The sequence below is a fragment of the Salvelinus fontinalis genome, chromosome 18 (assembly GCF_029448725.1).
Source record: "Salvelinus fontinalis isolate EN_2023a chromosome 18, ASM2944872v1, whole genome shotgun sequence".
Taxonomy (NCBI): domain Eukaryota; kingdom Metazoa; phylum Chordata; class Actinopteri; order Salmoniformes; family Salmonidae; genus Salvelinus; species Salvelinus fontinalis.
Window position 1 is genome coordinate 35,198,023 of NC_074682.1, and position 24,116 is coordinate 35,222,138.

The following is a 24,116-nucleotide window of genomic DNA, read 5'->3' on the forward strand; positions in this document are numbered from 1 at the left end:
CGTGTTGTTTTTTTGTGTTTCTGTCATCCAGAGGAAGTGTCCACTCCGCACCATGCGACTGGGGACAAGAACTGTGACTTGCTTTCCTCTCCGGAGCAGGGCCCCGTTGAAAGGAGTGATAACTGGAGTGGCGTTAAGTGTTGAGGAGGGTCAACTGAAGTTGAAGATTCCCGGTGTCTGTGACGCCCACCGTTTGGTGCGACGCAGACCCGGTGGACAGCGTGGTGAAACAGAGAAGATACTGTCGAGTTTTGATGCAGAATTTTTACCAGATAAAGTCAAGTTAAGATGTGTCAGTTATCCCGTGAAAGCTTTTTTCCCGAACCTATTACAGTGTTTAGGTGTCAAGTTTATGGTCATGTGGCAGCAGTGTTTAGGAGGGAGATTCGTAGATGTGAGAAGTGTGCAGGAGTACATGGGAAAAAGGATTGTGTAGTATCAGTAGAAAAAGTGCTGTGTGTAAACTGAAGGGGTACCCATGATGCTGAGGATCAGAGGTGTCCAGTGAGAGAAAGGCAGGTTGAGGTTGCCAGAATCAGAGCAGCGAATAGAGTAGTAGAGGAAGATGGGTCCAGGGTGAGGGATTCTAAGAAGATCCCTGTGAGTAAGCCGAGGTCAGTAGAGAGTGATTGGAATAACAGGAATACGGTTTGTTCATGGATCTCGACTATACTGCAGGAATGGAATGTAAATCACAGAGGATAGATGTGACAGCTGCAGAGAAGGTGTTTTGAACGATAGTGTCCCGTCCTCCCAGGCTGCTGGCCTGGTGCAGGATCAGACAGGGCCAAAGTAGCGGAATAGTGATGACGTTTTAATGGGTGTAGTGTTAGTTAGTAGGGCAATCTTTTCACAATACAGTATGTGGCGGCATGCACCTATAACATTTGTTTGCGGACCTCCATAATACCAAAGAAGAAGAAGAAGAAGAAGAAGAAGAAGAAGCCAAAACAGCCAAATACTGCATCTAAACGTGCATCGATCAGTGGCGACTTAAGCATGTAAATCTTGGTGAGGCAATTTTGCATGCCAGCAAATCCACTACACAACACCAAACAATACATTAATTGCACTATAATGGTGACAAACGGTGCCCACACACTGTTAGGGCCTACATAATGCTGTCCCAACAGCAGAGTCCCAACAGCAATCCAAACACCATAGCGGAGCCTTGTCTGGCAGCAAAACAGTAGGCAAAATTAGGAGGGGAAACGGGACCAAATGATTAGGGTTGGCACATTGACTACTAACAGCTTAATACACAGCATACACTTAGTATTACTTTCTTAGCTGCAGTATACATATCTCCCTGGCATATTACATAATTTATGCAGAAGCATGCAATATATTTTTGTGCTTACTTGAACAGGAAGGTGGTGCGAAGGTCCTTCATGGGGAAATTTTGTCATCAAACTTTGAGTCTGGCATTCTCTGGATTGTCATAGCAGGTGACCCAACTGTAGTTTGTGACTATTATGGTTTTCCTTTGCAGCCAATTCACTTGCAGTAATTCCGTTACAGATATTTTGGTAATTACGTTTCCAATTTGGTAACATAATTACGAGCTTTGATCACTTAATAATTCATAAATCAATTTGATATCAGTAAAATCACTAACTAAAGCAATATTTCTTAAACTTACAGAAGGTAAACAATTTCTCCAAAACGAAATATTAGTGTTGAGATTAGTTGGTAGGGGTCTTTACATCAACATTATTGTGTTTTGATGCATTTCTGATACCTTTTAAGAGTTTTTCTGGTAGATGTTTTCTAAGACCCCTTTCCATCTGTTAATCCAGAAATCAAAGCCTTTAGTTACGCTTATTTTTTAAGATGGAAAATGGTTGAAACATGTATCTATGCCTTCATTTCCCAAAAATATACTGTTCGCTTTCATTTGACACCAAATTTGATATACTCCTATGAACTTCACATGTTGGTGCTCATGGATCCTTTTTGATGGAAATGCCCATACCAAACTTTAACTCTGCACTGTTCTTTAAGTAAATGTGTTTTTGTAACATTTTCTGTGGAAATTGTTAAAAGTAGTCCTTCTTCATAGAGTTGTATGGTTTAACTTTGCAGTCATTGGTTTTTGTTTGACATTTTAAAGTGAGAAATCTGAGTCTCTGCATCATTCGGTTACCATGGAATTGCGCAGCAGCAGTATCTGCTTGAGCAGCACTGGTATAGTTACTAGTTTGATCATGTAGGCTATTAAATGAGCAGGTGGATACTTTCAATCACCAATATACACTGAGCCTATCAAACATTAGGAACACCTTCCTAATATTGAGTTGCCCCCCCCCCCCCCCCCCCCCTTTGCCCTCAGAACAGCCTCAATTTGCCAGAGAATGGACTCTACAAGGTGTCGAAAGTGTTCCACAGGGATGCTGGCCCATGTTGACTCCAATGCTTCCCACAGTTGTGTCAAGTTGTCTGGGTGGTGGACCATTCTTGATAAACACAGGAAACTGTTGAGCAAACCCAGCAGCATTGCAGTTCTTGACACAAACTGGTGCGCCTGGCACAATTGTCTCAATTGTCTTTAGGTTAAAGAAGGATTTTTAAGCATATCTCCTCCCTTTTATCTACACTGATTGAAGTGGATTCAAGCCTCGAGACAATTGAGACATGGATTGTGTATGTGTGCCATTCAGAGGGTAAATGGGCAAGACAAAATATTTAAGTGCCTTTGAACAATGTATGGTAGTAGGTGCCAGTCTATGTCATGGAAAGAGCAGGCGTTCTTTATCTTTTGTACACTCAGTGTAGTTCACCTGTGCCAATTTTTGTGGAAGTCTGAAATGCAGTGGCCCACAGACTCCTTTACTACTTCCGCATGCAAACCAATTAATACGTTGACAATTCCAGAGACCGTTTTGAGGAAAATAATTGGATAGCACTTTATGTCATGATATTGAAATGGCCATGTATTTAATAAGAATTTACATGGTAAAATTACAGTATTAATCTATCAATTACTTGTTGGTTAATTTAGGATTCATTAAAACAAGTGCCACTAGGCACCATTACATATCAAGTAGAATTCTACCTATTGTGTAGAATTCTTTAAAGTGTCAGAAATCCAAAATTCTACAGAAGACTTATGGTGAATATGCTCTACCAAGGATACGTTTGCATATGGAATCTTACTAAGTTGTGAATATACCTTGTTCAACTGAACCTTCAACTGCAACTGTATATTCAACCAGTAGGTGCCAGTAGTAAGCTAGTTCTGCACTACACTACATGGTTGACTACTCAACTGATGAACAAGTCATTACCATAAGTGGTGCAATACTTACCATTAGGAATTAGCCAGAGATAATCACAAACTTAATTAAGAGTCATTACATTGATTCAGAGAATTTAGCATGTAATAGCTGGGAGTTCTTTATGGCAGGCAGAGGTAATGAACTTAATTTACAAGTGAATTGAAGTTAGCCTACTGTAGACGTTCAATTGTGTGGCTTCACATAGAGCCCTCACTAAAGTGATAATTATCAATTGTGTATTCCAGGATTGAGTAACAATATAACTTTAATGTTTGTTGAGAAAATTAGGACTTTAGAAATAATAAAAGGGATTAATTTAAAAAGAATGATGCATAAAGTATATAGATTGATTGATTGGTTGGTTGACTTATTGATTGATGTGGTTTGGTTGATTAGCGCCATTGCTAGTTTGGAATATTCTTTAGAAAGACCAAAACATTGACAACAGGCATTTGTCACTCAAATTGAGATACTGTATTTAAATCTAACAGTTGTTCCTAATGCACTGACCATGCACATAATGGTTCAAGTAATCATAGATTGTCTTATTGGATAAATATGGTAAGGCTTGACAGCAAATCATAATTTTTAGGCTACAACAAAAGTCAGTGATAGATCACTAATTGCCAGACCCACATTACTTGACCATTTTGTTAAAACCACAGATATTTCTAGTTATCTCAATAAAAAAAAGAACTAAGGGCATACTCCCTTAATGTCATTACTCCCATAATGTCACATTTGTAGGTGCAATTGAAAATGTCATGGGATGCATTTGCACCATTGTTTTCTTTTGTTGAAATATTCCACTGTTTATCATAAGTGCCTATATGTTTGACAGTCTAAATTATAAATGATGCATTGCCTTGCATGTTGTTGCAGCTACATTTGTACATCTGGATGTGAAAATCCTTGCGTTAAAAGTCTTCAGGGATTCTAACACAAAATGAGTGTCACTATTGTCAAATTAATGCATCTTAAATTCCAAAGACGGGACCCCAATGCCCAGGGGCGGACTGGGACCAGAAATTGGCCCTGGCATTTCTAACACACCAGCCCACACTGGCCCAGGCCCCCACACCGGAATTTCTTTTCTTCTTGAGGACCCCATTTTTTGCCAGATAATGATAATTTTGTGCAAAATACCCTAGTTAGATAGGCACAACTGGGTTAAACATGGACCAGCCCATCTGGCATTTGCCCGAAATGTCCACCCCTGCGAATGTCATTTAGGACAACCTGTCACTCATCAGTCAATTTTGAAAGTTTCACAATTCTATGGGTGCAGGACAGATTCCATTGATCATTTTATGCATACATCTGACTCCTTTTACGCATGATATAAAATAGGGGCATATTAGAAGTGAGAGAAGAGAAAGAGGAGGATAATTAATTGTGGAAATGTCCATTCACTGCTTATCAACAACACCATCAAAATAAAAATAAATGTAAGCTCCAAATCACTAATGATATGTAATGACTTGAAATGGCCTCTTGCAGGTTCGAAACATTGTCTGAATACAGTAATAAAATGCAAACTGGACAAACTACCCTCCAGTCCATTCTGCATTCTCCCTTGTTCCCTCCCTCTTGCTCCCTCTCTCTCTTGACTTGGTGACAGACCTAAAAGCCTTTTGTTGCAATCTCAGCCAATGGAGATGGATTACGACACGGAGGAGCAGAGATATATAAAGAGCCCTTTTAGGACGTACTTGCACACTTTTCAATGACACATCTTAACATTCACACCTATGGACTTAATTGTTATCAGATATGGCAACCAAAACAACAACCATAGCATAAAAACGGCTTATGCTTAAAATCGATAGATAGGCTAAAGTAAAATACTGAGAAAACCCACTAGAACGGACGCACCTTCCTACGTTTACTGCTGTTCTACAATACAACCGTTTTAAGAGGCGACTATTTGAGTAGTTGCATATCATTGGTACCTTTGCAAGGTAAGGAAACACAGCTTAAGACAATCAACATTTCAGAGGAGGGGATATCGCGTCAGAAAGTTCTATAGCCTCACCAGTCATCATCATGCCGAGGTATAACTTTTTTCTGTGTTTGATGGTTTATGTTTGTCTGGGACTGTCTGGGAGTGACGAACCTAACCTTTTTCTGCCACCAACGAGCGAGATGCCCACGGACGCCGGGCTGTCGCTCCTTGATGAGGAGGCAGGCGCTCACGAATGTTCAGCATGCGTTTGGAGAGAGCAAAGTAAAGTCCTGAGGCTGGAGACCATCAAATCTCAGATCCTGAGCAAGCTGCGGCTCAAGCAGGCTCCTAACATTAGTCGGGAGGTGGTGAACCAGCTGCTCCCAAAGGCGCCCCCGCTCCAGCAGCTTCTGGACCATCACGACTTCCAGGGAGACGCGTCCTCCCAGGATGAGTTTATGGAGGAGGACGAATATCACGCCACTACAGAGTCCGTCATCACTATGGCCTCGGAGCGTGAGTAATGCAACTTTGCCCGATAGCTGCTGAAAATGATTAATTAGTTTGTAAACCAATACTGAGAGTGAGCAGCAAGTCGCTGTCAAATGTGTGGTGATTGTTATTATTATTGACATGCTTGGACAGAGGATATATCCTGGTAACAACATCGGCACTTTGGACTTCTGAACATACTGCTCATGATTTTATGACCATCTTTTTACTCAAGTAAAATGTGACAATCCACCCACAGAACCGTTTAAATAGGACAAATGATGCACTGTCAGCTGTTTGTTACGGCTGTCAAAATATCCCAATGGATTAAGTGTGAATTTGATATATCACTCAAGTCAATAAAGAGCCTCGTCACTATATGACAGAACCAGAGTAATTCACTTTGAGTAAGTCAAGCCATTATTATTATTATTATTCATATGATGCATGAATGCAACTCTTGCTCATTCTATCTAGGCCTATGTGCATCAAGAGGGTGATTTGTTGGAGGATGGACTTCTAGGCTACAGCTGTGATAGCCTGCACTGACAGCTCGTACACCGCGGCTTTAGCCTACTGTGTGCCTATGAACATAGACCGAGGAAGTATAGCCTACCCCAAATGATAGCATATGTTCTTACTTTCGTATTATTTCAGGGCCATACTTCTTGTGGTATACTTTTAAGTAACTCTGTATCATGTTCATATCAATAACTATTTTAAAATCGTCGTTTAGGTTTTCTGACAATTCGGTGACTTCTATTTGAAATTTCAGTCATGTTTTGTGATTTGACTTTCATTAACCGTTTGGAGTGCATAAATCAATAATGATAATGTAACATTTGGTAGGCAGATGCATTGCACCGAGCCTATGCACATGATCCTTTATTTTACATATCCTGCATTTGTCTGGCCAAAGTATAGGCAATCCTAATAGGCCTATATGGTTTACATAGCAGAGGGACCGTTAAGGCCTAATATGCCCTATCAAATAAGTATAACATATCACGTTCAATGTGGACAGGAAGGTAGGCCTATAGCCTACTGAACAAATCCTAACAACATTCCCTAAAATTATAGAGCCACAGCAGCTGTTCTCTATCGGTCCTTTATATGAGGGCTCTATCGGATTCCCTGCTGTTCATCGCAGTGAGAAAAAGTGTGTCCAAAAAAGCTGCCATTGTTTCCCGCATGCAGCTATCCCCCTAGACCGCACTTGCCTTTTTAAATGCGAGGTTTATAGGCACAGCTCGTTTTTTCCCTGTGAGAACACAAAGCCAGAGAAACAGTTGGGGTCGAGGGGAGTGTGTGACCTTTTCGCTGCGAATTGCTGGGGTTCAACAACATTTACACACGTAATGTATTCCGCACAAGGCGGACGAAAAGCCGTGCAAATAATCCGTTTTTTTCCAAGAGGGAACAAAGGATGCGTTTACACAGGCAGCCCAATTCTGCTATTTTTTTCAGTAATTGGTCTTTTTACCAATCAGATCAGCTCTGAACAAGAGCTGATGTGAAACGATCTAATGTGATTGGTCAAAATACCAATTAGTGGAAAAAATATCAGAATTGGGCTGCCTGTATAGACGCAGCCAAAGATATGTTTGTGTTGCCTTAACTAACCTCTCCGTCAATTGTCATACAGCCCACGTCGTGCCCTTTCTTTTCGCGGCATAATGAACTTCACCAGTTTAACTGCTGCTTGGTGAGCGCCAAACGCATGTGAGATGATTTTTCAGTTGGCTATTATTGTCAATGTTCGTTCTTCAAATAAGCAGCGGTTTAAACGTCAAGCAGTTACTTTTAATCGCCCTTATCCGTTAGGGTTAATAGACTGTCCCCTCCAATTAATCGCCAATTTTACTCATCAAAACTCCTTGTGATGGTAGCTGATCGTTCATGAACGATCCTCGTTATGCACATATGCCTACTTTGTGATGAATGACCTATTCTTGAATATCTGCTACCAAAACAACTGTGGCCCATGGTAATGAATATCTCAGTGTCAGTTGCTATTGACAACCCTCTAAGCAAGTTCAGCCTTTGGTTTGGTCCTCTGAGGGATGCATGATGTTCTTGCCAGGCATGAGATCTTGACGGCTGTTGCATGCTGGCAGGCAGCTCACCATTGTGGAAAATGATTCCTATGATCAACGGCAATGTTTTTTAAAATAAATAGTGCCTATAGTCTATGTTCGAGAATGGAGATGTGGAGGAAACATGCACAATTGTAGAAAGGTAGCACATTTTGAAGCCTTTATCAAATTCTATGCATTACCATTTACATAAACTGAGCCTCATGCAGAGCATCATAAAGTTGTAGGATAGAAGCATTTATCAATATAATGATATGACTTATGTGATTATTTTATGTGATTGTCATGGCTCAGGTTTTTGAGGTCAACAATGTGACGTGGAATGGTCAATGTAGGCTCTCCTCCGGGATTAGTATGTCCAGCTGTCTCAACCAGTTGACTACATAGCTGTTTTCCCCATCACTCTGTATGTATGTTGTTAGTGAGACAAACCGGCAAGGTTTTTCCCCACACTTCTCATGACCGAACCTGCGTAACATTGTATCTTGTGTTTGAGGGTTAGAAAGCTGTGGTACCTCCCTTCCAGTATGTTCTATCCAGGGTTGTTCTCTTTTTGTGTATGGACGTGTTGAACCTGTCTCTGCACTCTTCCTCGGGCCGGACATGACATGACACAGCTGCTCCTTTCCGTTAGAGGAGACATATGATATGATGGGACTGGGCATTTAGCAGAGGCTTTTGTTTTGCTGGGGAATGGGCTTTGAGCGGGATGGATGGAAACCCCATGTTTCTGTTTCTCAATGGCTTGTTTATTAGACAGCTGTGTGCCGTGGTTGTTGATAGGTCCATAAGATATCTCTATTAAAATGTCAGGCGTGGGAGCTGCTGCTTTGTTTTGAATGAATGGGAGTGCACTCTCTGACACTGGTGCAAGAAACATGTACTGTGCTACTCTGCTCTGCACAGTTAGCAGGATACCATGGGGCTACATTAGCATCTTTCCCTCTCTTTTTTTCTCCTCTGTTTTCTCCTCTTCCTCCCACTCTACATTTTATCCTTTCTCATTTCTCACTTGGCTCTCTTCTCTATTTATTCCTCATCTCTTTACCTCTCCCTCTGAACTCCCTCCATCATCACTCTCCTCTGGTGTTCACATTGAGAGGAGAAGGACTGTATCTCTCTTGCCTGTGGCGCTTCAGCAATCCCACAAGATGAAAAGCCCCTTTTCCGTCTCAGATAAAGCCAGGGAGGACTTCAAACGCTATTCTCTGCGCACCTCGAACCCAATCACCCTCACATGGGCGTGCACACTGCCTTTAATGGGCCGTGCAGGTTCACACAGTACATGCTGAACTGGACCGGTGCCAGAGTTGCTTCTTAGTATTCGCTCAAGGTACGTGGGTGCCGCAGTGGGGGTTGAGAGGGTCCATGCTTTCTGGTCGCTAATTACACTATGAAATTTCATGGAAAAGCTATTTATATCCCAGTGCGGCACTGTAACGTACTGTAGCATTCCCTCCCCATACCGTGTGTTGAAAAGAATATCGATGCAGTGTACTACCCATGTACGTGGAGCGAAGCTGCACACATAGAAACTGCATTGGTCCTATGTGGTTCATTTGTATCACAACATTGCGAATCACAGTGCAAAGGATTTGAAACTGTATATGTTTGTTGGTTTGATACACAGAAAGCTGTCTGATTTTGTACTTGAGCTGAGTCCTGTAAAAACAGGCTGTGTGTGTGTGTTGGTGCATGGTCTGCCTGGGCCAAGGAGGGGTAAGGTTGGACCCCAATAGGCCCTCATTTGTTACCTGTCCATAGCATCGAGACCAGATCTCTCTCTGTCTCTCTACAACTGTGTACATTTGGAAAACGTTTGTTGATAATTTGTCAGTCCCCGTCTCTGAATTGTTTCAGTAATTGGCCCATCTTATTGCAATTTGAACACTTAAGTCTAACATCTGTTTAAGTTGCGATTCTAGCGCTACTCTTAAGCAGGGTTCACAACCACAGAGCAAACAGTTTGAGTTTTAAACAGGTTCTCTCCGTTGACTTGAGAACAATCAAATCAAAGTTTATTTATTAAGTGCCTTTGAACGGGGTATGGTAGTAGGTGCCAGACTCAGGTGTCAAGAACTGCAATGCTTCTGGGTTTTTCACGCTCAACACTTTCCTGTGTGTATCAAGAATGGTCCACCACCCAAAGGACATTCAGCCAATTGTGGGAAGCATTGAAGTCAACATTGGGCAGCATCCCTGTGGAACGCTTTCGACACCTTGTAGAGTCCATGCCCCGACGAATTGAGGCTCTTCTGAGGGCAAAAGGAGGTGCAACTCAATATTAGGAAGGTGTTCCTAATGTTTTGTACACTTGGTGTACACAACCCATTTCTCATGGCTTAAAAATCCTAATTTAACCTGCCTCCTCCCATTCATCTACACTGACTGAAGTGGATTTAACAGGTGACATCAATAAGGGATCATAGCTTTCACCTGTATTCACCTGGTCAGTCTGTTATGGAAAGAGCGTGTGTGTGCGCGTGTAGAGAGTATGTGTGGATATGACGAACAATCGTCTTCATTCTTTTCATTAGCATCTGTGCATCAAACATTTGAATGGAGTTATTTGAATGGAGTTATTGCTCTATCAGTCATCCTCAGTGCCATGACACAAGTTTCATCAGAGCTTATTGACAGGGGATCCAGCAGAGTGCAGAACTTCTCTCGCTATCTCTCTAACTCTCTCATTTGACACTTGCATTTTCAGTTGCCGTATTAGTAATGTTAAGTTCTTTCTATTTTTGTACACTGAACAAAAATATAAACGCAACATGTAAAGTGTTGGTTTCATGAGCTGAAACAAAAGATTGCACAAATTTGTTTACATCCCTGTTAGTGAGCATTTCTCATTTGCCAAGATAATACATCCACCTGACAGGTGTGGCATATCAAGAAGCTGATTAAACAGCATGATCATTACAGAGGTGCACCTTGTGCTGTGGACAATAAAAGGCCACTCTAAAATGTGCAATTTTGTCACACAACACATCGCCACAGATGTCTCAAGTTGAGGGAGCGTGCAATTGGCATGCTGACTGCAGGAATGTCCACCAGAGCTGTTGCCAGAGAATTTCATGCTAATTGTTCTTTCATAAGCCACCTCCAATGTCATTTTAGAGAATTTGGCAGTACGTCGAACCAGCCTCACAACCGCAGACCACGTGTATACACGCCAGCCCAGGACCTCCACATTCGGCTTCTTCACCTGCAGGATCATCTGAGACCAGCCACCCGACAGCTGCTGAAACTGTTGGTTTGCACAACCGAAGAATTTCTGCATAAACAGTCTCAGGGAAGGTCATCTGCGTGCTCGTCGTCCTCACTTGGGTCTTGACCAGTTCGGCGTCTTAACCTACTTCAGTGGGCAAATGCTCACCTTCGATGGCCACTGGCATGCTGGAGATGTGTGCTCTTCACGGTGGAATCCTGGTTTCAACTGTACAGCTTGTATGGCATCGTATGTGCAAGCCGTTTGCTGATGTCAATATTGTGAACAGAGTGCCCCATGGTGATGGTGGGGTTAAGGTATGCGCAGGCATAAGCTACGGACAACTAACACAATTGCATTTTATGGGTGGCAATTTGAATGCGCAGAGATACCGTGACGAGCTCCTGAGGCCCATTGTCTTGCCATTCATCCACCTTCTTCTCCTCATGTTTCAGCATGATAATGGAACATGTTTGGGATGCTCTGGATCGACATGTATGATAGCGTGTTCCAGTTCCCACCAATATCCAGCAACTTCACACAGCCATTGAGGAGGAGTGGGACAACATTCCACAGGCCACAATCAACATCCTGATCAACTCTATGTGAAGGAGAGGTGTCACGCTGCATGAGGCGGTGGTCACACCAGATACTGACTGGTTTTCTGATCCAAGCCCCTACCTTTTTTTAAAGGTATCTGTGACCAGCAGATGCATATCTGTATTCCCAGTCATGTGAAATCCATAGATTAGGGTCTAATGAATTTATTTCAATTGACTGATTTCTTTATATGGGCTCCCGAGTAGCGCAGCAGTCTAAAACACTGTATCTCAGTGCAATAGGCGTCACTGCAGTCCCTGGTTCAAATCCAGGTTGCATCACATCAGGCTGTGATTGGGAGTCCCATAGGGCGGTGCACATTTGGCCCAGCATTGTCCGGGGTAGGCTGTTATAGTAACTAAGAATTTGTTCTTAACTGACTTGCCTAGTTAAATAAAATAAATTGATATGAACTGTAACTCAGTAAAATCTTTGAAATTGTTGTGTGTTATACTTTTATTCAGTGAGTATTAACAATGGAGAAACATAAGAAAATAGGTAATCTGGTCTACACACGTGTGGGCACATGCAGGTAAACGTATGCAACACACACACACACACACACACTGGACAACTGTCTCCCTTTTGACAAAAAGGGTCAGAGTTCACAGCTATGTGATATATTGGACGAGGAGCCAATTAACCTCATCGGGCCTCTTTCTTTGGCAGCAAAGGAAACTGGTAGTAGCTTACACAGCATTACCCCCACCCCCATGCACACACACACACCAACCACTCCCACCAAAAAAAAAACAAGTCTTTTATAGTGTTGACCCTATAAAAGGGTCATTTCCTGAAGGTGCAGGAACCATAAACATTAAGAGGGAGAGTGCTAAAAGAACAGGCCAGCAGAAGCTGGACTGTCTTCAGCCTACTGGCCAGTGTTTGCGGGAAGTCGATGAGTATGTGAGGTTTTTATCCATTCCATGGAAGGCTATATTTGATGTTGACACCTGTTCCCGTCCACTGAGGGAGCCACAGAAGGGAAAGACATACCACTGACGGAGCCACAGAAGGGAAAGATAAACTTGTGATGACTTGTTGGGACGCCTGGTCATTACTGGTTTGTTTAAGAAGAAAATAAAACTTTCTAGGCCTGTTGAAATAGCACAACACGCTGTCAATTATATGGCTAATAAAATTTCAAAGGGCCAAAGTCTTAATACGAGGGGCGAAATTTCACCAGCACTTTCAGGAATCTCACTCCCTCCACCTTTCATTCCGTATTCCCACGCTCCCATGTCCCCACCACACCAACTAGTGCCCACCCTTTTCCTGGGAGACTTAACTTAAAACATGGGTCCTGTGCGCGCACACACACACACACACACACACACACTATACATTCAGGAATCACATTTATAATACACCTTCCTTACCTCAGCAGATAACATGTTACAGTACATTGCACCAATATCAACTATACATTAAGAGTTTGATGTGCATAGCAGTATAAAAAGGGACATTTTTATGAGATCCTGGATCATTGTCACAATTATGGACCAATAAATGCATAAATTCCTCCTGCTGTGTGTGTGTAGTGAGCTGGAATGCTGCTGAGTGCCTGTTAAAAGGGATTCAGGGAGCTAGCATCCAGCTTGCTGCGCTGTATGTGCCCCATAGTGCGTGGGCATGCAGTGATGGAGGGATTCATGGAGGAGTGTTGGGGAGGGGGTCCACAGGGAGCAACAAGCAGCCTCGTCCTATTCTTAAGGGACAAAATCACGGAGGGGCTTTTATAGGTACACTTAAAAAGACCTGAAACAGATGTTATGTCTCACTAATAAAGGAAATAATTACTTCCCACCAGTAATTAAGCACTGTGTACAGGAGGGACACAAGGGAAGAAAGGAGAGGAGGAGAGAAAATATAAAATGGAGAGCATTGAGGGGAAATGACTGACTGGCGAGTCGGGCTGTGCTGCGGAGACGTTTATGGAGGAGCGCATTAATCCTAAATGAAGGCATCTCTGATCAGACGAAATACAGCGTGGACACAATGACGGATCCCACCAGGATTTGAGGTTTGAACGGTGCGCATTGAGTGGATCGCTGGCGCCACAGCTGATGAATATCTAAATTAAATGTTAATTAGAGCCCTTCTAAGTGGCACTGAGGTACTGTATTCATCCATCGCCTATGGCTGCCTGCACATCAGTTTCAGTATGCCGAGATCAACTCAGGAAGTTCATTATATGGAAGCAGCACATTGTCCAAACGTCAAAATGTTCTTTAGGCCTGGAGCCAAGTTTGATTCTATTAATGTACAGTGCTGGTGGAGACAAAACAGAGCTGTGACAGATTTGGAATGGGATAACAGATACTCCCACATTGTATGGACATTGTCGAGTGAATAGTATGGACAGAAAAGGGATTCAAAGGAGGGGGGGAACGTCACTCTGGCTGACAAGGCCTGGTCACGCTGACTTTGTCCACAGTGAAAATCCTTGGCCGAGGCTTTGGGCTTTGAGTGTGCTTCAGGGAGGCCTCAATAGCTCAGTGAGGCAAACAGAGAGGCCAAACTCACATCACCCAAAGACAGGGGGCAAGGAGGGAGTGCATCAAAACATCTTGCCTTTTGTGGGTCCCTCTGGCCTCTGCAACCCCTCAGCCCATTTGGGTGCAGGAGAGACGGACGGGCAGAGGGAGTGATAGAGGGATATGGGGAGAGAGCAAAAGGATAAAAGGACACACACTAAAGCAAAGCTTTGTCTATGTCATCAGTCCTTCTCTGTTTGTGTTGTACACTGACTTAGCTCACCTCATGCACTCACTAAGGAACTGTAACTGATATATCATCTCATGCAGTAGGATGGCAGGTAGTCTAGCGGTTAAGAGCATTGGGTCAGTTATGAAAAGTCTGCTGGTTCAACTCCCAGAGCTGACTAGGTGAAAAATCTGTCGATGTGCCCTTGAGCAAGGCACTTAACCCTAATTGCTCATGTAAGTCACTCTGGATAAGAGCGTCTGCTAAATGAATAAAATGTAATGGATTTTGGTGCAGAATACCTTCTAATTCTAAGTATGACGCTGTATATGACGCAGATTGCCTGTGGGCTCAAAAGCATTAATTTCATTAGTGACACTACTGGTGTGATTCACTTAGGTGAGAATCTCCCAAGCAGGAGTTTATGGGTTACATTCAACAGCTAATCTTAGTAACTCCATAGAGGATGCCATGAGGACATAATGCAGGGTATAATGTAGTAGAGATTAAAAAGATGTCATTCAGGACACCACGCTTCTGTCAGGAGACAGAATGTAGCTGAAATGAATGGACATTGTGGTGTTAAAGTATTTGGCAGGTAAAACCCAAAATATTTTTCTTTGCAGAATCAGTTGCTTTGCAGAATTGATCATAATACCCCTTCTCAGTCAGAATCTATCAGAACACACATGCGCACGCACGCACGCACACAAACCCCTGGTCGTTTCCTGCTGTCCAGCTGTCCGGCTTATTTCAGCTCACTGCTTTCTCTCTTTCTCCCTCCTGCAGTTCTGCATGCATTTCTGTGGTTCAGTTCTTTTCTGTGTAAGGGTTATATTATTATTGTAAGACTCCTATCGCTATCTTGGGGAGAGAGTGTGTATGTGTGTGTGTGTGTGTGCCCTCACTGGGTTGGAACAGGGAGTATTAGGAGGTGTCTTTTGTTGCTCCTGGGGGGCTCCTGTGCTCAGTCCTAATAGGAGTCTTGTGCCTGCCGTTGTCCCAGGGGAGGGGGTCTGAATGAGGGGTCCAACTTCACCCCCCCACTCTCCTCCCCCTTTGGGACAGGCTGAGAGACAAAGAGGGAGTGAGGCTGGGATGGTTGAGGGGGTGCACTGTGGCCTCTGTCTTATTAGAAGGGTCGTGAACGTGTCACAATGATTAATTTGCCGAGGTGCGCAGGGATACCCTAGAGTCACATTTATCTAACGCCAGGGCTCCCAAACGCACACTCGCCACAAAATGGCACATTTGCATTTCCCATTAAGAAAAGAAAATACAGATATATATATGCAAATGCAATCCCCATCTTGGTTTATGCCATTATGCTCTATCGTTTCGGACATTCACAATGGATGACCGTTTTTCTTTATTTTTTCACAATTTTTTTGGCAGTCTATCTATTGAACCTGATTGGCATGCTGTTCCTTTTTTACTGCACGTGTGGACACGGACACACTTTCACACAGCCCAGAGTGCCTTCATACAAATAGGACTGGACAGGTTGGATGTGGTGTCTCCATCAAATATTCCATCAACTTAATCTACATTCTCAATGTGCCTCCTATCAGACCAAGCAGAAGGCTCCATTGTGAACTGTGCATAACAAAGCAATGGGATTGTCTGTTTTCCATCTTTCAATCTAATGTCAGCCTAGTTTTTTTTGTGTCTGGTTCGGGGACACTCTCTGAGGTCAGCTCATGGTGAAATATTCTCATGTGTTGTTGTGTTTTGCATCACAGCATATGGTGTGAATAATATAGCCTACACTCTTCTCTCTCTGTGTAAAACATATATACTGTGTGTGGTCATCACGTTCATTCTTCTCTTGCCATGTTCACGCAGCACCACCTGGTAGTATTACTGCCAACCATTAAAACATGGCATGCTTTGAAATGGTATTTGAATGAACAGATGACAATGGTGAATAAACCCTTACACTTAATAAGTGTTCCCTTACATGAACACATAGAGCGCCTCGAGCTAGCGTTGGAAAACATGTACCCAGGGAGTGGGCCAGATGTTCAGTAGTCCCACCTGCAGACCTGCTGTGCCTTGGCCGTTAAAACTCATGTGCTACATATGCTCCCATCACACCGTAGGGAAATAAGCTGCTACAGTAATGAAGCAGAGCAGCACTCCACACTGCAGTAGTGGAAACAGGAGAGAAGAACAAAACAGGCACATGTCTTATAGGAAAAACACTGCTCACATGTATGCGTCCTTCTTGGTTGTCTTTGTAACAAGAAGTAGGTGAAGGTTGATATCTCAATCAACAATTGAATTGTGTTCCTGAGAGGAGGTAGTTAGGACTCTGATGAGAGAGGGGTTGTCATTGCACCAGTAGGTGGTGCTGTATGCGAAACCTGCGCTTGTGCCCCCAGGTTTGGATAAAGGGGTAAAGGGATTGGGGAGGGGTCTTCTGTTATAAAGAAATGGGTACAGGAAATGAAGACACATAAATGTTACTACACCCCACGGGCAGGAAAATACTCAACTCTTTTCATCAGTAATATTTCCTGGCAACGGGGATTGAGCTATTTCAGGTCAGAGCTTAAAATCCCCTTGGTTTTGAGTGATCTTTACAAGCCTCCCTCATTTAATATGGGTGGATAGTTCTGCCAAGATATATGGCATAATTAGGCTGCAGGTATGCACGTTTCACTGAGTTCCCCTCCATTTTATTCCCATTCACGCTCTATGAAGGCACAAATTGATATTACCCATCGATGCTCTCATTGTTTAGCATGATGTAGCTCATATGTTGTGCATGTGTGTTTAATAACTTCCTGTTATATGGCACTAAATTTAGCATGACCAGCAGAAACCTGCATCTCAGATTACGTAGGAAACTGTAGGTCTTATCTTATTGCAGGCAACATATAGGAGAAAGTGATTTGCCAAAGCAACTCAAACCGGTTGCTTCAAGTGAGTCTTTCAATTCAGCTGTTGGTTAGATGTTCATGTGAATAAAAGAAAGTGCGGAAAGGCATTGTCATAGTTTCACCATTCACTATGCAGCAGAAAAACAACAACAAATAGTAATCTCAAGTAAACCCGGAGAAAATTGCAGAATCATTAATTCCCGGTTTGGTGCTGATGAGCAAACACAACAACACGTTAATTGCTGCGACCCCAGCAACCTACAAAAAGGAACATTGACATATTGTTTGTCCAGCGTGAGACACTGTTTAATTTACACTCACTAATGACTGGCCCTCATAATACTGGCTGAAGGACCTTGGCACTTATTCAATGTTCCTCTGGACTCTTCTAATGGATATGGTTTTATCTTTACCTCATTGAATTCATATCCCTCTATGCATGCCGGCTAAATCAATTACAACACTCTGGTAAACAAATCACCATTGGCTGCTAAAACCCCGCCCCAAACTCAACAAAAACAAATTGCGGCTGAGTAAGTTGAGTTGTATATCTTTGAAATATCAAATGGGTGTGAATAGGTGAAAGGACTGTTGTGAAGAAAAACATATATTACCATCGCCATAGGGTCGACCTTGACCTTCAAACTCAATTTGGCTATTAGGACTGCCCCTCCCCAGCACCCTGGGATGTAAAAGGCTGACGGTTTTGACCCCTGATCCCATTTCTTAACTAGGCCGAGGTGCCAAAATGACCTTTTGACCCAGGAAGCCTTTGCAGGTTGCCTGAGCAACCTCAGATTTAACAATGATTGGCAGGTCCCTGCGCTTTCTGTTTAAAATGAGGCAGCAACACACTTCTCAGCAGAGAACAATAAGCGGGAATACAAGCCTCCATTCAGCTCAGTCTAGATCATTAACACTGTCTGCTTCAAAACCAAACTATCGGCAGCCAACTGGTGAATTCGGTGGAAAGTTGCTGTCAATGTTGAATGTACAGTACCTCGTTGATAATATTTGGCTCCATTTAAATGTAAGAACTGGATTTAGGAAGGGGCCCTTCAATGCATTGAAATAAATATGTCAACAGAATAAATGCATTTTTTAAATATGCATGCCTCCTTTAAAAACAACGTGCTTCCATTTATGGGCGGCAGGTACCCTAGTGGTTAGAGCGCTGGACAAGTAACCGAAAGATTGCAAGATCCAATACCCCGAGCTGACATGGTACAAATCTGTTGTTCTGCCCCTGAAGAAGGCAGTTAACCCACTGTTCCTAGGCCACCATTGAAAATAGGAATTTGTTCTTAATTGACTTGCCTAGTTAAATAAAGATCAAATAAAAAACACGTTATCTGGTATGGTTTTGTTAAAAACAAGATTATCTGCTAATAAATCTTGACGGCATACATTTTCACCTAATTCATGATAGACAGAATGCTTTACATTGAAATAGGCGTTGGGTGCATGTCATTATTCTTGATGGGCAGTCTATGCAAATGAGTCAGAATGCGAATGACATATGTTGTACACAGCCACAGCCAGTCACATAAGTGGTAGCCTACATCAGTGAAATACTCTGAATGAAGGCTAAGGACTAAGATATAAATAGTCAATGGATATCCAATGGTTTAAAAGCTTCTCTCTTTTCTTTCAAATGTTTTTTTTGTTGCTTCTGAGACTGCAACAGTAACCATAACTTGTCATTTGGGTGTTACAGAGAGTATGTAATGTCCCCAAATTACTTTATCATACAGCTCAGCTCTACAGAGCCCATTAAAATCTCCACAAATGTTAGTTAATCTAGACTAGTAGTGGCTCCAAAACGGCTAATTATTTCGAACTGATGGCTCCATCATGAGTTTGCTCAGGGGATCTAGTAACCATTTTATGGTTAGTGCTGCTTAGCTGTTTTCCTGCCTCTTCTGCCTCCCCCTCACTCCTCCTGCCTGTGATTTTGGTGGCAGCTGTGCAGAGATCGGTTTTGACCTGTGAACCCCACATTAGGCAAGATCTCCATGCTGCATCAGACATTTACTGATGTAAACCAATGGCAGCTCTTGGATTTGAAGAGTGGATTCAGTGATATAAGTCAGTTGCAAAATGTTAAAAACGGCCCAAGCCACTTCCCCCTAGGCACCGTGTAGAACTGAAAGGATTGGATAGGTATAAAGCAATGCGATAATATCTCCCGTGCTCCACCATGATATCTGATATCTTCATTATGACGTCTGGCAAATCCACTCATTGGATTTAGAGACTTCATTTGACCAGTCCTCTTAGTTAGCTGTAACATTTACTATATTCTGTAGTCTCTCAAATGTTTTTTTAAGCAGTTATTTCAAAGGCAATACTTTTTTTTTCATCTTAAAGTATGAAAGATATTGACAACATAGACAAAAAAAGGATGAACCTTTTATTTAACTAGGCAAGTCAGTTAAGAACAAATTCTTATTGACAATGACGGCCTACCAAAAGGTAAAAGGCCTTCTGCGGGGACTGGGCCTGGGATTAAAAATTAATATAGGACATAACACACATCACGACAAGAGAGACACCACAACACTACATAAAGAGAGACCTAAGACAACAACATAGCATGGCATCATCACATGACAACATAGCAGCAGCACAACATGGTAGCAGCACAAAACATTTAAAGTGTTTTTTTGCAGCTAGTTCCAGTCGCTAGCTGCAGCAAACTGAAAAGAGGAGTGACCCAGGGATGTGTGTACTTTGGGGACCTTTAACAGTGTGGAGTGTTAAACAGTGTCCACATACAATGTGAGTGTTGTATGTGGAGGATGAGGGCTGCAGTGGAGGATGAGGGCTGCAGTAGGTACCTCAGATAGGGGGGATTGAGGATCAACCAGTGGGTCTTGCTACGGTATAGAGTGCAGTGATGTGTCCTATAAGGAGCATTGGTGGCAAATCGAATGTCCAAATGGTAAAGAGCATCTAGCCGCTCGAGAACTCATACCTGCAGACCTATAAATTACGTACGTATACGTAATCAAGCATGGGTAGGATAGTCATCTGAATCAGGGTTAGTTTGGCAGCTGGGGTTAAAGAGAAGCGATTACAATAGAGGAAACTAGGTCTAGATTTAACCTTAGCCTGCAGCTTTGATATGTGCTGAGAGAAGGACAGTGTACCATCTAGTCATACTCCCAAGTACTTGTATGAGGTGACTACCTCAAGCTCTAAACCCTCAGAGGTAGTAACCACACCGGTGGGGAGAGGGGCATTCTTCTTACCAAACCACATGACCTTTGTTTTGGAGGTGTTCAGGACAAGGTTAAGGGCAGAAAGAAAGCTTTGTTGTAGAGCGTTTAACACAAAATGCAGGGAGGGGCCAGGTGAGTATAAGACGGTATCATCAGCATATAAATGGATGAGAAAGCTTCCTACTGCCTGAGCTATGTTGTTGATGTAAATTGTGAAGAGTGTGGGGCCTAGGATCGAGCCTTGGGGTACTCCCTTGGTGACAGGCAGTGGCTGAGACAGCACATGTTCTGACTTTAAACATTGCACTCTTTGAGAGAGGTAATTAGCAAACCAGGCCAAAGACCCCTCAGAGACATCAATACTCCTTAGCCAGCCCACAAGAATGGAATGGTCTTCCATATAAAAAGCTTTGGCCAAATCAATAAAAATAGAGCACAACACTGCTTAGAATCAAAAGCAATGTTGACATAATTTAGGAGCTATAAGGTTTCAGTGACACATCCATAACCTGAGCGGAAACCAGATTGCATACCAGAGAGAATACTATAGACATCAAGAAAGCCAGTCAGTTGATTATTGACAAAGGACGCACTGAGGCTGCCTTCCAAGCAATGGGAACCTCCCCAGAGAGGAAAGACAGGTTAAAAAGGTCAGAGATAGGCTTGGCGATGATAGGGGCAGCAAACTTAAAGAAGAAAGGATCTAAACCATCTGACCCAGATGTTTTTGGGGTGTTAAGTTTAAGGAGCTCCTTTAGCACCTCAGACTAAGTGAATGCCTGCAGAGAGAAGCTTTGTAGCGGGGCAGGGGAAAAAGAGGTAGTCGCATTAGAAGGGGTGGGAGATGAGGAAATGTTGGACGGCAATGAGGCATGGCTGAGTCAAATAGGAATCCTGACTTAATGACGTGGTGATTTAAAGAGCTCAGCCATGTGCTCCTTGTCAGTAACAACCACATCATCAACATTAAGGGACATGGGCAGCTGTGAGGAAGAGGGTTTATTCTCCAGGTCTTTAACCTTTTTCCAGAACTTCTTGGGGTTAGACCCACAGAGAGAGAGAGAACTGCTCCTTTAAGTAACTAACTTTGGCCTTCCGGGTAGCCTGAGTGCACTTATTTCTCATTTGCCTGAACGATAGCCAGTCAGCCTGAGTATGCGTGTGCCGAGCAGTCGAACCAGGGGCTGAACCTGTTTTTAATTATAATTTTCTTTATGGGGGCGTGTTTGTTAACAGTACCACTGAAAATAGCAAAAAAGAAGGTCCAAGCGTCTTCGACAGAGGGGATCAAGCTTCTATACCAATTTACAGAGGCCAGGTCATGAAGGAAGGCTTGCTCATTAAAGTTTTTTAACAAGCGTCTATGACAAATCAGGACAGGTCGTTTCACTGAGCAGCCATTACAAACACAGGCTGTAAAACAGTGATCAAGAAGGTCATTACAGAAAACACCAGACTGATACCTATCAGGATTATTTGTGAGGATAACGTCAAGGAGAGTAGCCTTTTCTGGGTGTTTGGAGTCATACCTTGTGGGATTGGTAATAATCAGAGAACATTTTAGGGAGTCCCATTGCTTTAGAACTTGGTCAGGGGGTTTAAGCATGTCCCAGTTTAGGTCACCTAGCAGGACAAATTCAGACTTAGTGTAAGGGGCCAGGAGAGAATTTAGGGTACAGGCCAGTGATGATGGTGGATGATAACACCCAGCCAACAAAAAGCTATTTGAAAGTTTAATGCTTAAAACCAGCAAATTAAATTGTTTGGGGACAGACTTGGCAGAGACAACCGAGCACTGATGGTGATCCTTGGTAAAGTTTGCCACTCCACCACCTTTGGAAGATCTATCTTGCCGAAAAAGGTTATAACCAGAAAGGTTAACATCAGTGTTCAAACCACTCTTCCTTAACCACGTATCAGTAATGACCAACACATCTGGATTGGAGCTGTGAACCCACACTTTCAATTGATACATTTTAGGTAATAAGCGTCTAGTGTTAACGTGCAGAAAACTCAGGCTTTTACGAGAGCAGAAATCTGTGAAACAGATATCAGAGCACACGTCAGAATTGGGGCCAGGGTGTATATGCACATTTGAAGATATCATCAGCAGTAATGCAATCAGGCCATGGCAGAGGACAAGGAGAGCACTGCTGTGTTTTTTAATGACATTTGAATGTGCATCAGATGGAAACAAGATAATATTGTACAGAAATTTCATCAGGTAACATGAATACAAAGCCGGCAGGAGGTGGTTAGAATAGGATGGGAGGCCGTGTAACCAATAGAGTCAGAGTCCCGAGGATGGGACCAAACCGTCTGTCCCATGGTTGGGTAAACAAGAACGTTCATAGTCAACAAGGCACACAGGAGTCATGAGGCAAATAGCACAAAACATAAGAAAAAATATAACGACTTGGGGCTAGCCATTGTAAGTTCAAAGAGTCACTCGGCCCAACAAGTTAACTTGCGAGAGTAGCTCTCTGAGTCCAGTAGGCTATAAAAGTATGCGATTAAAATAAATAGTAGGCCTATACTAGATAATTCAAGCATTTCTGAGTAAGCTCACATAATAAGCTTCAAGTTAATTGGCCTACCTAAAATTCTGATCAGTCCAAGGTCTGCGGTGTGTGTGTGTAAATGTGTGTGTGCTGGAGGCAAGCGAAAGCTCGGAAAAGGGGGGAGGAGTGTGGGGGGGGGGGGGGTACCTGTACCAGACAAGCCAAGGCAGACGGTGAACAGATCGCCAGGTGGAATCCAAGCAGCAGTGCAGCAGGCAACGGGAGTAGGTGTTACACCCGCTTGGGAGAAGCTTTGTTCAGGAGGTAGATACCATGTAGAAAATCCCAGCTAGCTAGCTAACCTAGCTAGCAAGTCTCTGTCCACTGTTTCTTTCCACATGCAAAAGGAGTTAGTTTGTTACAATATATTTCTTCAGTTTCGGAGAATGGTCCTTTACAACGTCCAAACAAAGTTGTTGTATTTTGTAGATTACGGGAATGATGTCTTCAAAGCAACAATATTGTTTCTTATTGAGGTAATTTACAATTGAAGCAATGATATTTGTAAAGCCATGCTCCAGTCCAGTGTCATTTAAAAAACATTTTTTAACCTTTATTTAACTAGGCAAGTCAGCTAAGAACAAATTCTTATTTTCAATGACGGCCTAGAAACAGTGGGTTAACTGCCTTGTTCAGGGGCAGAACGACAGATTTTCACCTTGTCAGCTCGGGGATTCGATCTTGCAACCTTTCGGTTACTAGTCCAATGCTCTAACCACTAGGCTACCTGCTGCCCCATTGATCATCCTTTGTATTGACACCTTGTTTGATCTCTTATGTAGAGCTATATTTCTACAGATATTAAGGATCAGATCCTTTTTTTCATTTTTCACCTAAAATGACATATCCAAATCTAACTGCCTGTAGCTCAGGACCTGAAGCAAGGATATGCATATTCTTGATACAATTTGAAAAGAAATGCAAGAGAAAGGTCAATGTATTATTCCAGGTTAGGCACAATTTTGGTTTTGGCCACTAGATGGCAGCAGTGTATGGGCAAAGTTTTAGACTGATCCAATGAAGCATTGCATTTCTGTTTAAAATGTTGTACCAAGTCTGCCCAAATGTGCCTAATTGGTTTATTGATACATTTTCAAGTTCATAACTGTGCACTCTCC

The 24,116-nt window shown here is 42.7% G+C and overlaps 1 protein-coding gene across 2 annotated transcripts in view; it reads left to right on the top strand.

The window, feature by feature from the left end:
- Window positions 1-4,952: 4,952 nt before the first annotated feature.
- The window catches only part of LOC129815394 (growth/differentiation factor 11-like), a 42,446-nt gene continuing 23,282 nt past the window's right edge, over window positions 4,953-24,116 (top strand). The window contains exon 1 of one of the 2 annotated variants that reach the window (XM_055869187.1): window positions 4,953-5,739. In XM_055869187.1, coding sequence (XP_055725162.1) covers window positions 5,325-5,739 — 415 coding nt within the window. In that variant the 5' untranslated portion in view covers window positions 4,953-5,324. The remainder of the gene's footprint in view (window positions 5,740-24,116) is intronic. The other variant, XM_055869188.1, reaches the window with a different exon arrangement.